Raw genomic sequence first — 16,773 nt, 5'->3', positions numbered from 1 at the left:
CATATGTTTTAACTCTGTCAGAGCACTTTGAAAAAGTGGTCTGTGCTATCTGGCTCTCGAGATTCGGAGAACGATGCCTTTTCGATTTTTGAGAAAGCAATCATGCTGGGGGTCTGGCTCTCGAGATTCGGAGAGCAGTGTCTTCGATTTTTGAGAAAGTAATCATGTTGGGAGTTTGGCTCTCGAGATTCGGAGGGCGGTGCCTCTTCGATTTTGGAGCAAGCAATCTGTTGGGAGTGTTGTCTCGAATGTGAGTAAAGGTTGGGCATGTTTGCTAGTCTACCTTGCCACGAAGCACAAAGGTTGACACACAGGGACTTTCCAATTATCCAGCAATGGTACTGTTCCTTTACCCTCTCTTCGATTTTGAGAAAGTAGTCATGTTGGGAGTCTGGCTCTCGAGATTCGGAGGACGGTGTCTCTTCGATTTTGGAGCAAGCAATCTTGTTGGGAGTGTTTTCTCGAATGTGAGTAAAGGTTGGGCATGTTTGCTAGTCTACCTTGCCACGAAGCACATAGGTTGACAAACAGAGACTTTCCAATTATCCAGCAGTGGTACTGTTCCTTTACCCTTGTGGGTAATAATATGGTAGCTAGACCTTCAAAATTTATGTGTCTAAACTTTGTTAGTGCTGTTTCTTTGCTATTCTTTTACCTTTCTTGGTCAGAGCGATGTAGTGGGAGTTGCAAGCTTCACGTGCTCAACTTTGGCAGAGAACTTTGGCAAAGTTATCTGTGGTACCCATGAGCTATTGTTGAGTGTGGGAAGTGGGTGATTGAACAGTAAGATTCATGTGCTTTCTACTTCACCAGAAGTCTTCGACAGAATGCCCATAATTTCTGCAAAGCTGAGTGTGCGTGTGACAGGTGCTGACAAGGCTAGAAAAGTAGGTGCCTCTTCGATTTCTGAGATCGGCCCTCGTGGTCTCTAAGCAGCCCAGCTTTTGAGAAAAGCGAGCGCCTCTTCGATTGATTCGGAGAACGATGCCTCATCGATTTTTGAGAAAGCAATCATGCTGGGGGTCTGGCTCTCGAAGATTCGGGGAGCAGTGTCTCTTCGATTTTTGAGAAAGTAATCATGTTGGGAGTCTGGCTCTCGAGATTCGGAGGGCGGTGCCTCTTCGATTTTGGAGCAAGCAATCTTGTTGGGAGTATTTTCTCGAATGTGAGTAAAGGTTGGGCATGTTTGCTAGTCTACCTTGCCACGAAGCACAGAGGTTGACACACAGGGACTTTCCAATTATCCAGCAATGGTACTGTTCCTTTACCCTCTCTTCGATTTTTAAGAAAGAAGTCATGTTGGGAGTCTGGCTCTCGAGATTCGGAGGACGGTGCCTCTTCGATTTTGGAGCAAGCAATCTTATTGGGAGTGTTTTCTCGAATGTGAGTAAAGGTTGGGCATGTTTGCTAGTCTACCTTGCCACGAAGCACATAGGTTGACACACAGGGACTTTCCAATTATCCAGCAGTGGTACTATTCTTTTACCCTTGTGGGTAATAATATGGTAGCTAGACCTTCAAAATTTATGGGTCTAAACGTTGTTAGTGCTGTTTCTTTGCTATTCTTTTACCCTTCTTGGTCAGAGCGATGTAGTGGAAGCTGCAAGCTTCACGTGCTCAACTTTGGCAGAGAACTTTGGCAAAGTTATCTGTGGTACCCATGAGCTATTGTTGCGTGTGGGAAGTGGGTGATTGAACAGTAAGATTCATGTGTTTTCTACTTCCCCAGAAGTCTTCGACAGAATGCCCATAATTTCCGCAAAGCTGAGTGTGCGTGTGACAGGTGCTGACAAGGCTGGAAAAGTAGGTGCTTCTTCGATTTCTGAGATTGGCCCTCGTGGTCTCTGGGGAGCCCAGCTTTTGAGAAAGCGAGCGCCTCTTCGATTTCTGAGATCAGCCTTCGAGGTCTTTGAGCAGCCCAACTTTTGAGAAAGCAAACGCCTCTTCGATTTCTGAGATCAACCCTCGTGATCTCTAAGCAGCCCAGCTTTTGAGAAAGCAAACGCCTCTTCGATTTCTGAGCAGGCGCCTCTTCGATTTCTGAAGCTCCGTCGAGTGCAGATTTTTATAGGGGCTGGCATTAAGTTCCAAAGCACACTTGAATCTCCACCAGTAGAAGCTTCATTCTTGCACTTCTAAGATCTTGATTTGTCCGACCTCTTCTCTCTTCAACACCTTTGAAAATGTCTGGCCCCTCCGACCGTCGTTTTGACTTGAACCTTGTTGAAGAGGCAGCCCCGCCTTCTCCAGACAACATATGGCGCCCATCCTTCGTCTCCCCTACTGGTCCCCTTACCGTTGGGGATTCCGTGATGAAGAATGATATGACCGCTGCGGTGGTGGCCAGGAACCTTCTCACTCCCAAAGATAACAGACTACTTTCCAAACGGTCTGATGAGTTAGCTGTTAAGGATTCGCTGGCTCTCAGTGTTCAATGTGCAGGTTCTGTGTCTAATATGGCCCAACGCCTATTTGCTCGAACCCGCCAAGTTGAATCATTGGCGGCTGAAGTGATGAGTCTCAAACAGGAGATTAGAGGGCTCAAGCATGAGAATAAACAGTTGCACCGGCTCGCACATGACTATGCTACAAACATGAAGAGGAAGCTTGACCAGATGAAGGAAACTGATGGTCAGGTTTTACTTGATCATCAGAGATTTGTGGGTTTGTTCCAAAGGCATTTATTGCCTTCGTCTTCTGGGGCTGTACCGCGTAATGAAGCTCCAAATGATCAACCCCTGATGCCTCCTCCTTCTAGGGTTCTGTCCAGTACTGAGGCTCCAAATGATCCCCCTCCGGTGCCTTCTCTTTCTGGGGCTCTACCGACTGCTGAGACTTCTCCTAAGCAACCTTTGTGAAGGCTCCCTCTTGTGTGTTTATTTTGACTCATGTATATGTACATATTTGTAGCTTATCGGGGATATCAATAAATAAGCTTTCCTTCATTTCAACGTATTGTGTTAAATACACCAAAGCCTTCTTCGCTAAGTTCTTTGAATTTTCTTTTGTTGAAGCTTGTATGTTGAAGCTTTCTGAGTGGAGCATGTAGGTTGGGGTAGTGTTCCCTTAATTTTCCGAGTGAGGAAAACTTCTCGGTTGGAGACTTGGAAAATCCAAGTCACTGAGTGGGATCGGCTATATGAATCTTAGAACGCCATTGTGCTCGATCCTGTGTCATGTCCTTCGTTAGATCCAAGTACTCTAAGTCTTTTCTTAGAGTCTCTTCCAAAGTTTTCCTAGGTCTTCCTCTACCCCTTCGGCCCTGAACCTCTGTCCCATAGTCGCATCTTCTAATCGGAGCGTCAGTAGGCCTTCTTTGCACATGTCCAAACCACCGTAACCGATTTTCTCTCATCTTTCCTTCAATTTCGGCTACTCCTACTTTACCCCGGATATCCTCATTCCTAATCTTATCCTTTCTCGTGTGCCCACACATCCAACGAAGCATCCTCATCTCCGCTACACCCATTTTGTGTACGTGTTGATGTTTCACCGCCCAACATTCTGTGCCATACAGCATCGCCGGCCTTATTGCCGTCCTATAAAATTTTCCCTTGAGCTTCAGTGGCATACGGCGGTCACATAACACGCCGGATGCACTCTTCCACTTCATCCATCCAGCTTGTATTCTATGGTTGAGATCTCCATCTAATTCTCCGTTCTTTTGCAAGATAGATCCTAGGTAACGAAAACGGTCGCTCTTTGGTATTTCTTGATCTCCGATCCTCACCCCTAACTCGTTTTGGCCTCCATTTGCACTGAACTTGCACTCCATATATTCTGTCTTTGATCGGCTTAGGCGAAGACCTTTAGATTCCAACACTTCTCTCCAAAGGTTAAGCTTTGCATTTACCCCTTCCTGAGTTTCATCTATCAACACTATATCGTCTGCGAACAACATACACCAAGGAATATCATCTTGAATATGTCCTGTTAACTCATCCATTACCAACGCAAAAAGGTAAGGACTTAAGGATGAGCCTTGATGTAATCCTACAGTTATGGGAAAGCTTTCGGTTTGTCCTTCATGAGTTCTTACGGCAGTCTTTGCTCCTTCATACATATCCTTTATAGCTTGGATATATGCTACTCGTACTCCTTTCTTCTCTAAAATCCTCCAAAGAATGTCTCTTGGGACCCTATCATACGCTTTTTCCAAATCTATAAAGACCATGTGTAAATCCTTTTTCTCATCTCTATATCTTTCCATCAATCTTCGTAAGAGATAGATTGCCTCCATGGTTGAGCGCCCTGGCATGAACCCGAATTGGTTGTCCGAAACCCGTGTCTCTTGCCTCAATCTATGCTCAATGACTCTCTCCCAGAGCTTCATTGTATGACTCATTAGCTTAATACCCCTATAGTTCATGCAATTTTGTACGTCGCCCTTATTCTTGTAGATAGGCACCAAAGTGCTCGTTCGCCACTCATTTGGCATCTTCTTCGTTTTCAAAATCCTATTGAAAAGGTCAGTGAGCCATGTTATACCTGTCTCTCCCAAAAGTTTCCACACTTCGATTGGTATATCGTCTGGGCCTATTGCTTTTTTATGCTTCATCTTCTTCAAAGCTACAACCACTTCTTCCTTCCGGATTCGACGATAAAAAGAGTAGTTTCTACACTCTTCTGAGTTACTCAACTCCCCTAAAGAAGCACTCATTTCATGTCCTTCATTGAAGAGATTATGAAAATAACCTCTCCATCTGTCTTTAACCGCGTTCTCTGTAGCAAGAACCTTTCCATCCTCATCCTTGATGCACCTCACTTGGTTTAGGTCCCTTGTCTTCTTTTCCCTTGCTCTAGATAGTTTATAGATATCCAACTCTCCTTCTTTGGTATCTAGTCGTTTATACATATCGTCGTAAGCCGCTAACTTAGCTTCTCTGACAGCTTTCTTCGCCTCTTGCTTCGCTTTTCTATACCTTTCACCATTTTCATCGGTCCTCTCCTTGTATAAGGCTTTACAACATTCCTTCTTAGCCTTCACCTTTGTTTGTACCTCCTCATTCCACCACCAAGATTCCTTTTGGTGTGGGGCAAAGCCCTTGGACTCTCCTAATACCTCTTTTGCTACTTTTCGGATACAACTAGCCATGGAATCCCACATTTGGCTAGCTTCCCCCTCTCTATCCCACACACATTGGGTGATTACCTTCTCTTTGAAAATGGCTTGTTTTTCTTCTTTTAGATTCCACCATCTAGTCCTTGGGCACTTCCAAGTCTTGTTCTTTTGTCTTACTCTTTTGATATGTACATCCATCACCAACAAGCGATGTTGATTAGCCACGCTCTCTCCTGGTATAACTTTGCAATCCTTACAAGTTATACGATCCCCTTTCCTCATTAGAAGAAAATCTATTTGTGTTTTTGACGACCCACTCTTGTAGGTGATCACATGTTCTTCTCTCTTCTTAAAGAAGGTGTTGGCTAAGAAGAGATCATATGCCATTGCAAAATCCAAGATAGCTTCCCCATCCTCGTTTCTCTCCCCAAAACCATGGCCACCATGAAAACCTCCATAGTTGCCTGTCTTCCTGCCCACGTGTCCATTTAAATCTCCTCCTATAAATAACTTCTCCGTCTGAGCAATTCCTTGCACCAAGTCTCCAAGATCTTCCCAAAATTTCTCCTTCGAACTCGTATCCAACCCTACTTGAGGTGCGTACGCACTAATCACATTGATAAGTTCTTGTCCTATTACAATCTTGATTGCCATGATTCTATCTCCTACCCTCTTGACATCTACAACATCTTGTACCAAGGTCTTGTCCACGATGATGCCAACACCGTTTCTCGTTCTATTTGTGCCCGAATACCAAAGTTTAAACCCTGAGTTTTCTAGATCCTTTGCCTTACTACCAACCCACTTAGTTTCTTGTAGGCACATAATATTTATCCTTCTCCTCACCATAACTTCCACTACTTCCATAGATTTTCCCGTTAAGGTTCCTATATTCCACGTTCCTAAACGCATTTTGCTCTCTTGAACTCTACCCTTCTGTCCTAGCTTCTTCACCCTCCCCCGTCTAATAGGATCAAAGTACTTCTTTTGTGTGTCCCGGGTAAAGTTGATAGGAGCATATGCTCCCAAACAACTTTGAGTGGAGTCGTTCGAAAAGAAGTTTCTATGGCCCCCTTGCTCATTTAACACTGCATCCGGGTGCCGATGGAGATACAGCGACCCTTGCTCACTTATCACTGTGCTCGGGCCACACAGCGCGCCACTTACGGGTGACGCCCTAGCTTTAGCGCGATTTTGTTCTGGATTCATTTTCATAAGGATTCGACGTGATCATGAAGTGCCGGCTGTCGACTACCTGACGCCCTCCCCCTCCTCCTTTATCCGGGCTTGGGACCGGCCATGTAAGACATAGGCGGAGTTAGTTAACATCAGATCCAATGCCAAAAATTTCAGCATGCTGTCCTCGCATTCGCAAGGTGAAACTGAACCGCCAGAAAATATTCTTAAAGAACTTGAGGACTGATCAATGGTAACTCAGGGGAAGCAACCTTCCTAGGTTACAAATCGCCTACTTTTCGACGCTGATCAATAAAATTTGCTTGGACTACTTTGTATTTGTTTTTGTGTTATTTTTCTGAATTTGTTTGTTTGTAATATAATAAACTGTTGTTGCATGTCATGCTTGCTTCCATGTATTGGGTTATTTGTTTCATGCTGGTTTGCTAAGTCGTGTTAAAGACCTTAGTTAAATATGATTTCAATCATATTTTGTAATTGTTTCATCTTGGCTTTTGGGACTTCTTCGTGAGCTTCATATTTCAGTTACTCTACCAGTTTTGATTAACTGTGACAATCTGGCACTGGCAGGCACATATATGGCTGCGAACCCTAAAATTCACTTACACAAAAAGCATATCACTCTTCACTATCACTTTGTGCGTGAGGGCCTTGCTGCTAGAACATTGAATTCAATTTATGTGCTAAAGAACATAAAAAGTTCATACTATGCCTGCAGCTTCTTTTCCTGTTTTTTTCTTTTTTTTTTTGCCCAATATGCCTGCAGCGAGCCTTGCCAATTGTAGCAATATAATCACTTCAAGAGATCAATGACCTTCGAGTTCTTGGAGGCTCTAATGGTTGTTTCTTTTCATCTCACCCCAAAAAACGAAACCCACAATAGGCTCCTATGTAATATAATATCCAATCCTAGGTTAATAATCAAATTAGCCCAGACATGTGACAACCATGTGTATAGAAAAATAGGAAAATTAATGAAAATAGCTTCAAAATTTTGCATTTTGACTAAAAAAAAAACATCTTATAACTTTATTTAATAATAAGGACAAAAAAATAAAAAACAAAAAATAACCTCACCAAAGTGCTTTCAAATTCTATAAGCTTACTATATATATTGCAGCGGCCCACACCTTTTACTATTATTTTCTTTTGTAGCTTCAAAACCTAGCCGCATAGCCCCACGGGCCTCCTTCCCCTTTCTTTATTCCATGTTTCACTACTACAAAATTAACTATAACTGGCGGTTCAAAAACCGACAAAAAACATATATTACTGTCGGATTTTAAGCAAAATCCGACAGAAAATGGATGCGGTGACGGATATAATAAGCGACAGCATTGCCTGCGTCAGGAAATGAATTTTCCGACAGAAAATACTATAAAACCGACAGAAATTATGTCGGCTATATCCGACAGAAATACTGTCGGTTATAACCGACAGAAAATCTATTAATCATAAAAAAAAATTGAATAATCAAACCTCACTGAACTGATTTGTGGCAAGCAATAGGAACTTTTCTGAGACTTGCTTCCGTCTTCAGTTCCATATCCACGCCATTGACAGATGATGCCAGGACTCCAAGCTCATCACATACTTGTTGGGCAAACTTCAAATGTCCTCTAAATGATATTTGGCAAGGTCATGACCAACATAGACACAAAAATTACTGTATATGATCAAGATATTCATGAAATAGTGCACATGGTAAACTTACCTATGTAAAGCACGCTCATGGAGCAGTTGAAGTTTCAGTAACAAAATTCTTGATTTGGAGATGGATAAAAACTTCTCTGTAGCTATTTTAAGAGCAGCAAAAGCCTCTAAACAAGGAGAGAAAAAAAATACAAGTCATCAAGGATGAACAACATTTGTTTATGCGATGAACATGAGAGGGAGATGTTGGATGAGCTTCAGATACACATGAGAGGGAGTATTCGAACCCTAAAATTAATATGGCAGCATCTATGAAAAAAATATATTCTTTTTAGGTAGGTACTCAAGCATTTTATCTAACCTTTGTATCCTTTATAAACGGCTAGATGTTGGATGAGCTTCAGATATGCTATGAACTGGGGACATCCATGAAATAGTCAGGCTCAAGTTATAAAAATGGAAGGGAATATAAACAAATATGTAAATCTTGTGATACTTTCAGTTAAAAATTACCTTGAAACATCAGGAAAACAAGTTGCATGAACAAGTGCATTAAATCTCGCAAGAGAGGAGCTGAGAAAGAGAAGGAAATGAGGAGAGGAGAAAAGGGGGAAGGGAGAAGGCATCGGCGCAAGGAAGAAATGAATGGGTTTTATTCTGGAAAAATTTCATTACTGTCGGTTAAAACCGACAGAAACATTTTTTAAAATATAAAACCGACAGAAACATTTTCATTACTGTCGGTTATAACCGACAGCAAAAAAAAGGCGGCACAATTCCCCCCAACATTCCCTCCCAAAATTTCAAATTCCCTCCCAAAATTTTAATTTCCCCCCAAAATTTTGTTACGATTTTAAAAAATAAAATAATAATTGTTTGGTTTAATAAATAATATGTATTTAAATAGAATACATTTTTAAAAATTAAATAAATAATTGTTTGGTTTAATAGATAATAATCCATGTAAAATATGCAATAAATAAACAAAAAGATAATTGTGCAATGATAATGTCATCACACAAACTAAATATTGTCTAATCAATACTTGAAAAGCATAAATAAAAATTTAGCACAAATTAGTTTTCCCACTTAAAAATTTAGGCAAATTTAAAGGAGATATGCATTCTACGAAACTAGTTTCAATGATCGAACTGTCAAACTTGTTTGTAGATAACTGTTGAACTGTTAAACTTGTTTATTTAATCTACTATTTTGACGCGATACACATTCTACGAAAACTTTTTTCAATGATCTAACCGTCAAACTTGTTTGTACACACTCCAAGATCGCATACGTAAAAAATCACAAAAAAAACAAACATTCAGAGATTAGGTAACATAACAAAAGTTTTTGACGGTTATAAACGAAAAATCACAATTTAACGATTATTTTAGCTCCAATTTTGATGATTTTTTACAGCTACATTCCTCGACCCTATAAGAATGCATTGAACGAATTTGATCTTCAATTTAAAATATTTACACTGGTGGATACCACAAGTCTTACTTTATACTTGATGGAAGTATAATATTAACTCTAAGTGTTTGTTTAATCTACCGTTTTCACGTGATATGCATTCTACGAAATTTTTTTCAACGATCTAACCGTCAAACTTATTTGTACACACTCCGAGATTGCATATATAAAAAATCGTAAAAAATAAACATTCAGAGATTACGTAATGGAACAAAAGTTTTCGACGGTTATAAACGAAAAATCACAATTTAACGGTTGTTTTAGCTCCGATTTTGATGATTTTTTACAGCTACACTCCTCGACCCTATAAGAATGTAATGAATAAATTCGATCTTTAATTTAAAATATTTACACTAGTGGATACCACAAAATCTTACTTTATACTTAATAGAAGTATAATATTAACTATAAGTGTTTGTTTAATCTACAATTTTGATACAATATGCATTCTATGAAACTTTTTTCAATAATCCAACTGTCAAACTTATTTGCACACACTCTGAGATTGCATACGTAAAAAATCGTAAAAAACAAACATTCAGAGATTATGCAACGGAACAAAAGTTTTCGACGGTTATAAACGAAAAATCACAATTTAACAGTTATTTTAGCTCCGATTTTGATGATTTTATATAGCTACACTCCTCGACCCTATAAGAATGCATTGAACGAATTCGATCTTCAATTTAAAATATTTACACTAATGGATAATTTTTTATACTTAATAGAAGTATAACATTAACTCTGAAGTGTTTGTTAAATCTATCAATTTGATAGGATATGCATTCTATGAAACTAGTTTCAACGATCCAACCGTCAAATATGTTTGTATATACTCCGAGATAGCATGTGTAAAAAATCGCAAAAAAAAATAAAAAATCAGAGATTAGATAACGGGACCGTGAGTGAAAAAAAAAAATTTAAACCATCTGTTTATTTATTTATTTATTTTTAATGAATGTAACATTTTAAAATAATAAAATAGTCAATTTTTGTCGGTTATAACCGCCACCATTAACTTAGAAACCGCCAGAATATGTTAAAAATATTAAAAAAAATGAATTAAAAAATACTGAGGGTTATAATAATTTTATGGCGGTTAAATCCGCCAGGAAAAATCCGCCAGGAATTTATGTCGGATATATCCGACAGAAAATATCTTTAATCCGACAGTAAATAAATTTTGTGTCAGATATCTTTTATCCGTCAAAATAGCTTATTAACCGCCAGGATCGTCCGACACCTAAAGCTAATATTGTAGTAATGTTTATTCAATGCTCCCCTCATGTTCCCCGCTCTTGCCATTTTCAACGAAAATATAATAACTATCTCCCATAATAATCTTAATAGATGATTTCCCATTTGAACTTTTTTGTGAGAATGGAATAGGCTCTCATCTTTCCTAAAATTAGAGAAAGACATGCCCTCTTCTAACTCCAATGACTAATTACTTTGGCTGACACTTCCTGAAGAGATTCGACCATCATAATACTTTTTACGACATTATCGTGTATAGAACAATTATTTGGGTTTGCTATTCATTGTTAAAATGTTCACGACTCATCCATCAATCTGTATAACAACAAATTAGAAAACACAACTAATCATTTGTATCTAGTTAATGTTGATGCCATGCATTTTCCAAGTTTATTTTTCAAACTATTAGCTACTAATTTCTTGGCCCCAAAACCATAGATGCTAGTGTGCATTTTCCAATCGAGCTTCGTCTGTTGTCCATTGTTTTTTCTACCATGGTTAATGAAATAGTGATAGTACTAGTGTTTAGTTTAAGAAATAGGCAATATTTAGTTTACGAAATAGTGATAGTATTAGTGTTTAGTTTAAGAAATAGGCAGTATTTAGTTTACGAAACAGTGATAATATTAGTTTTCAGTTTAAGAAATAGCCAGTTTTCAGTTTAAGAAATAGTGATAATACTAGTGTTTGGTTTAAGAAATAGTTAGTGTTTTATTTACGAAATAGTGGTAGCATTATTGTTCGGTTTAAGAAATAGTAGTGTTTAATTTACGAAATAGTGATAGTACTAGTTTACTAATCCATGATAGTACTAGTGTTGGTTTAAGAAATAGTCAATATTATATAGATTAACAGGTTAGGGCAATTGAAGTTAAGTTGCAGTGGTAAATGCATGGTATGGAACATGCAGGTCTGAGTGTTTTATTATATAGATTAACGGGTTGAGGTAACTGAAATTAAGCTGTATTTATGGAATATAATTTATGTGTGATAATATGTAGAGCATGACACTCGGTTTGGCCTTGATAAGATTTATGTCCCTACTGAACTGTGGTTTCGCTCACCCTATACATTTTAGACCTTGCAGGTTCGATACAAGATTAAAGAAGGGTAGACGAGCTGAGGTTGTGTTCGACGAGAGATTTAAGGGTTTTATTTTATGTTTTATTTTGTACACCCTATAAGGATTTTTGAGTTATTTTTGTAAGAGAAGTTTAGTTGTTCGTTTTATTTTGTATTTTTATTTGCACGCCGGTCACAAGCAGGGACGAAGTCAGAAATTTAACTAAAAGGGGGCACCTTAAAAAATTTGAGCTCATTTTTTGGACAAATAAAGCTAGTTCTTTTACAAATGCTGAAAAAAATTAGTTACAAAATGCCTAATTGTATTACTCTATTGTTTAATTTTGTCTTTAATTGTTGTATTGACAATCCAATGCTCATTTGTACTAACTAACCAAATACATGCAACTCAATAAGGTTTAGACATTAGTGCATGAGAAAAATATACAGAAAGGAAGGAGGGAGGGGCATTTAAAAACTAAAGGAGGATTTTCATTATTTTAATATGATTAATTGAATAATTTGTAAAGCAAAAAAAATAAGAATGATTAATTGAATAATTTGTAATGCAAACAAAATAGGATGAGAGGGGGCATGTGGCCCCACTGGGCCTTACCTCCCTCCGTCCATGGTCACAAGGTTATTTTTCTACCAATCTCGGGTCTGGGACGTGACAGAATGGTATTAGAGCTAGCTAGTAGACACCCTTGGGAACTGTGACACAAGATTAGTTTAAGCTTTATTAGGCTTGACGGAAAGAGTTGAGTTTATTTAGTAAATTTTGAGGATGAAATTTGTTTTAAGAAGGATAGATTGTAAAACCTTAAATTTATACTAGTATGGCCCAGCCAATAGGAGACTTTATATTGTTTGCCCATTTATATTTTATTTTCTATTGTTCATTTTATTTTTTTGCATGGCAGTCAGACTCACCATGTCCTAAAGTCACTCCACCACATACGTCTAATGACTAAGGTGTATGTTTCATCAATTGCACGTGGTTAGGTATCAAGTTTCCTACCTGGCCATATGAAATGCACGACACATCTGATGTGTCAGTCACCTTATTGTGAATTGCCACGTGGCCTTGCATTCTATGAGTCATCAACCACGTGTTCCTTTTAAGGGCTGCACCAAAGTTTCTTCTCAGCCCATTTCTATCTATTTATTCCCCTTTAGCCGACCTTTGCCTACTATAAGTAGCATCCAATCTTTAATTTTTATTCGTACCATTCGTACCATTCTTCCAAGTCTTTATATCTTGTACATTGCATGCAGTTGTCATGCAAAGTACGATGGTTTGTATTATATTATATTTTATATATATATATATATATATTAATTATATGTTAGAGAGAGAGATTAGGAATGAAAAGAGAGTGACAGAAAGACATGGTGTTAGGAGCTTGTTCGTGAAGCTTGGCACTCAGGTTGGAACACAAAGTTAGGCTCTAGCTTTGGAACTAAGGTAGGGGGTTTTTTGGGTTTTTTTTTTAAATTTATTATTATTAGGGTATTTGTCTTGTTTAAGCGTTGTGAAATATGTGTGATATTTGATATATTTCTATAATTGATATAATTGTGTATTTGAAATATGATTTATATTATTATTGAAAATGCAGAGGTATTATCGGGGGGAAAGAAAGCTGAATATTTCGGAAGGCTTCGTTGGGAGTGCCCTCTCAGATATGAGGAAGGGTTAAGCATTTTTGCAGGTCTGCCTGTCCGTTGGGGATGGAGGTCGACATATATAGGAGTCTCCCTAACAACAAGTAGTAATGCTATTCCTTTACCCTGCTTGGTCATAGCACGGTAGTGGGAGCTGCCAGCTTCACATGTTTTAACTCTGTCAGAGCACTTTGAAAAAGTGGTATGTGGTATCTGGCTCTCGAGATTCGGAGAACGATGCTTCTTCGATTTTTGAGAAAGCAATCATGCTGGGGGTCTGGCTCTCGAGATTCGGGGAGCAGTGTCTCTTCGATTTTTGAGAAAGTAATCATGTTGGGAGTCTGGCTCTCGAGATTCGGAGGGCGGTGCCTCTTCGATTTTTTAGTAAGCAATCTTGTTGGGAGTGTTTTCTCGGATGTGAGTAAAGGTTGGGCATGTTTGCTAGTCTACCTTGCCACGAGGCACAGAGGTTGACACACAGGGACTTTCCAATTATCCAGCAGTGGTACTGTTCCTTTACCCTTGTGGGTAATAATATGGTAGCTAGACCTTCAAAATTTATGTGTCTAAACTTTGTTAGTGCTGTTTCTTTGCTATTCTTTTACCTTTCTTGGTCAGAGCGATGTAGTGGGAGCTGCAAGCTTCACGTGCTCAACTTTGGCAGAGACTTTGGCAAAGTTATCTGTGGTACCCATGAGCTATTGTTGCGTGTGGGAAGTGGGTGATTGAACAGTAAGATTCATGTGCTTTCGACTTCACCAGAAGTCTTCGACAGAATGCCCATAATTTCCGCAAAGCTGAGTGTGCGTGTGACATGTGCTGACACGGCTACAAAAGTAGGTGCCTCTTCGATTTCTGAGATCGGCCCTCGTGATCTCTGAGCAGCCCAGCTTTTGAGAAAGCGAGCGCCTCTTCGATTGATTCGGAGAACGATGCCTCTTCGATTTTTTAGAAAGCAATCATGCTGGGGGTCTGGCTCTCGAGATTCGGGGAGCAGTGTCTCTTCGATTTTTGAGAAAGTAATCATGTTGGGAGTCTGGCTCTCGAGATTCGGAGGGCGGTGCCTCTTCGATTTTGGAGCAAGCAATCTTGTTGGAAGTGTTTTCTCGAATGTGAGTAAAGGTTGGGCATGTTTGCTAGTCTACCTTGCCACGAAGCACAGAGGTTGACACACAGGGACTTTCCAATTATCCAGCAATGGTACTATTCCTTTACCCTCTCTTCGATTTTTGAGAAAGTAATCATGTTGCGAGTCTGGCTCTCGAGATTCGGAAGACGGTGCCTCTTCGATTTTGGAGCAAGCAATCTTATTGGGAGTGTTTTCTCGAATGTGAGTAAAGGTTGGGCATGTTTGCTAGTCTACCTTGCCACGAGGCACAGAGGTTGACACACAGGGACTTTCCAATTATCCAGCAGTGGTACTGTTCCTTTACCCTTGTGGGTAATAATATGGTAGCTACACCTTCAAAATTTATGGGTCTAAACTTTGTTAGTGCTGTTTCTTTGCTATTCTTTTACCCTTCTTGGTCAGAGCGATGTAGTGGGAGCTGCAAGCTTCACGTGCTCAACTTTGGCAGAGAACTTTGGCAAAGTTATATGTGGTACCCATGAGCTATTGTTGCGTGTGGGAAGTGGGTGATTGGACAGTAAGATTCATGTGTTTTCTACTTCCCCAGAAGTCTTCGACAGAATACCCATAATTTCCGCAAAGCTGAGTGTGCGTGTGACAGGTGCTGACAAGGCTGGAAAAGTAGGTGCCTCTTCGATTTCTGAGATCGGCCCTTGTGGTCTCTGAGGAGCCCAGCTTTTGAGAAAGCGAGCGCCTCTTCGATTTCTGAGATCGGCTTTCATGGTCTTTGAGCAGCCCAACTTTTGAGAAAGCAAACACCTCTTCGATTTATGAGATCACCCTCGTGGTCTCTAAGCAGCCCAGCTTTTGAGAAAGCAAACGCCTCTTCGATTTCTGAGCAGGCGCCTCTTCGATGTCTGAAGCTCCGTCGAGTGCAGCTTTTTATAGGGGCTGGCATTAAGTTCCAAAGCACACTTGAATCTCCACCAGTAGAAGCTCCATTCTTGCACTTCTAAGATCTTGATTTGTCCGACTTCTTCTCTCTTCAACACCTTTGAAAATGTCTGGCCCCTCCGACCGTCGTTTTGACTTGAACCTTGTTGAAGAGGCAGCCCCGCCTTCTCCAGACAACATATGGCGCCCATCCTTCGTCTCCCCTACTGGTCCTCTTACCGTTGGGGATTCCGTGATGAAGAATGATATGACCGCTGCGGTGGTGGCCAGGAACCTTCTCACTCCCAAAGATAACAGACTACTTTCCAAACGGTCTGATGAGTTAGCTGTTAAGGATTCGCTGGCTCTCAGTGTTCAGTGTGCCGGTTCTGTGTCTAATATGGCCCAACGCCTATTTGCTCGAACCCGCCAAGTTGAATCATTGGCGGCCGAAGTGATGAGTCTCAAACAGGAGATTAGAGGGCTCAAGCATGAGAATAAACAGTTGCACCGGCTCGCACATGACTATGCTACAAACATGAAGAGGAAGCTTGACCAGATGAAGAAACTGATGGTCAGGTTTTACTTGATCATCAGAGATTTGTGGGTTTGTTCCAAAGGCATTTATTGCCTTCGTCTTCTGGGGCTGTACCGCGTAATGAAGCTCCAAATGATCAACCTCTGATGCCTCCTCCTTCTAGGGTTCTGTCCAGTACTGAGGCTCCGAATGATCCCCCTTCAATGCCTTCTCTTTCTGGGGCTCTACCGACTGCTGAGACTTCTCCTAAGCAACCTTTGTGAAGGCTCCATCTTGTTTGTTTATTTTGACTCATGTATATGTACATATTTGTAGCTTATCGGGGATATCAATAAATAAGTTTTCCTTCATTTCAACGTATTGTGTTAAATACACCAAAGCCTTCTTCGCTAAGTTCTTTGAATTTTCTTTTGTTGAAGCTTGTATGTTGAAGCTTTCTAAGTGGAGCATGTAGGTTGGGGTAGTGTTCCCTTAATTTTCCGAGTGAGGAAAACTTCTCGGTTGGAGACTTGGAAAATCCAAGTCACTGAGTAGGATCGGCTATATGAATCTTGGAACGCCATTGTGCTCGGTCCTGTGTCATGTCCTTCGTTAGATCCAAGTACTCTAAGTCTTTTCTTAGAGTCTCTTCCAAAGTTTTCCTAGGTCTTCCTCTACCCCTTCGGCCCTGAACCTTTGTCCCATAGTCGCATCTTCTAATCGGAGCGTCAGTAGGCCTTCTTTGCACATGTCCAAACCACCGTAACCGATTTTCTCTCATCTTTCCTTCAATTTCGGCTACTCCTACTTTACCCCGAATATCCTCATTCCTAATCTTATCCTTTCTCGTGTGCCCACACATCCAACGATGCATCCTTA

The 16,773-nt window shown here is 40.1% G+C and overlaps 1 protein-coding gene across 2 annotated transcripts; it reads left to right on the top strand.

The window, feature by feature from the left end:
• The first annotated feature begins 1,819 nt into the window (after nucleotides 1–1,819).
• On the top strand, nucleotides 1,820–16,469 carry LOC126586559 (uncharacterized). Of its 2 annotated transcripts, none has more exons than XR_007610842.1 (2): nucleotides 1,820–3,049; nucleotides 16,370–16,469. XR_007610842.1 is itself a non-coding variant. In XM_050251411.1 (2 exons), exons 1-2 carry the CDS (start codon nucleotides 2,184–2,186, stop codon nucleotides 16,176–16,178), a joined length of 675 nt encoding a protein of 224 aa, XP_050107368.1. In that variant the 5' UTR covers nucleotides 1,820–2,183; the 3' UTR covers nucleotides 16,179–16,271. The 2 variants fall into 2 exon arrangements, 1 of the variants encoding a protein (XP_050107368.1); XM_050251411.1 differs by lacking the exon at nucleotides 16,370–16,469 and adding an exon at nucleotides 15,957–16,271 and having other exon boundaries at nucleotides 1,820–2,636.
• Nucleotides 16,470–16,773: the final 304 nt, after the last annotated feature.

This window comes from Malus sylvestris, chromosome 10 (assembly GCF_916048215.2).
Source record: "Malus sylvestris chromosome 10, drMalSylv7.2, whole genome shotgun sequence".
NCBI classification, from domain to species: Eukaryota; Viridiplantae; Streptophyta; class Magnoliopsida; order Rosales; family Rosaceae; genus Malus; species Malus sylvestris.
Note: the sequence above shows the minus strand (reverse complement) of the source record. Positions and strands in the feature narration are given on the sequence as shown.

Excerpts from the sequence above, each read along its gene's own strand:
- LOC126586559 (XM_050251411.1), top strand. The coding sequence starts at position 2,184 with ATGTCTGGCCCCTCCGACCGTCGTTTTGACTTGAACCTTGTTGAAGAG. Across the intron at positions 2,637-15,956 it reads TGAAGGAAACTGATGGTCAG|GTTTTACTTGATCATCAGAG; the intron begins GTTTTACTTGAT and ends ACTGATGGTCAG.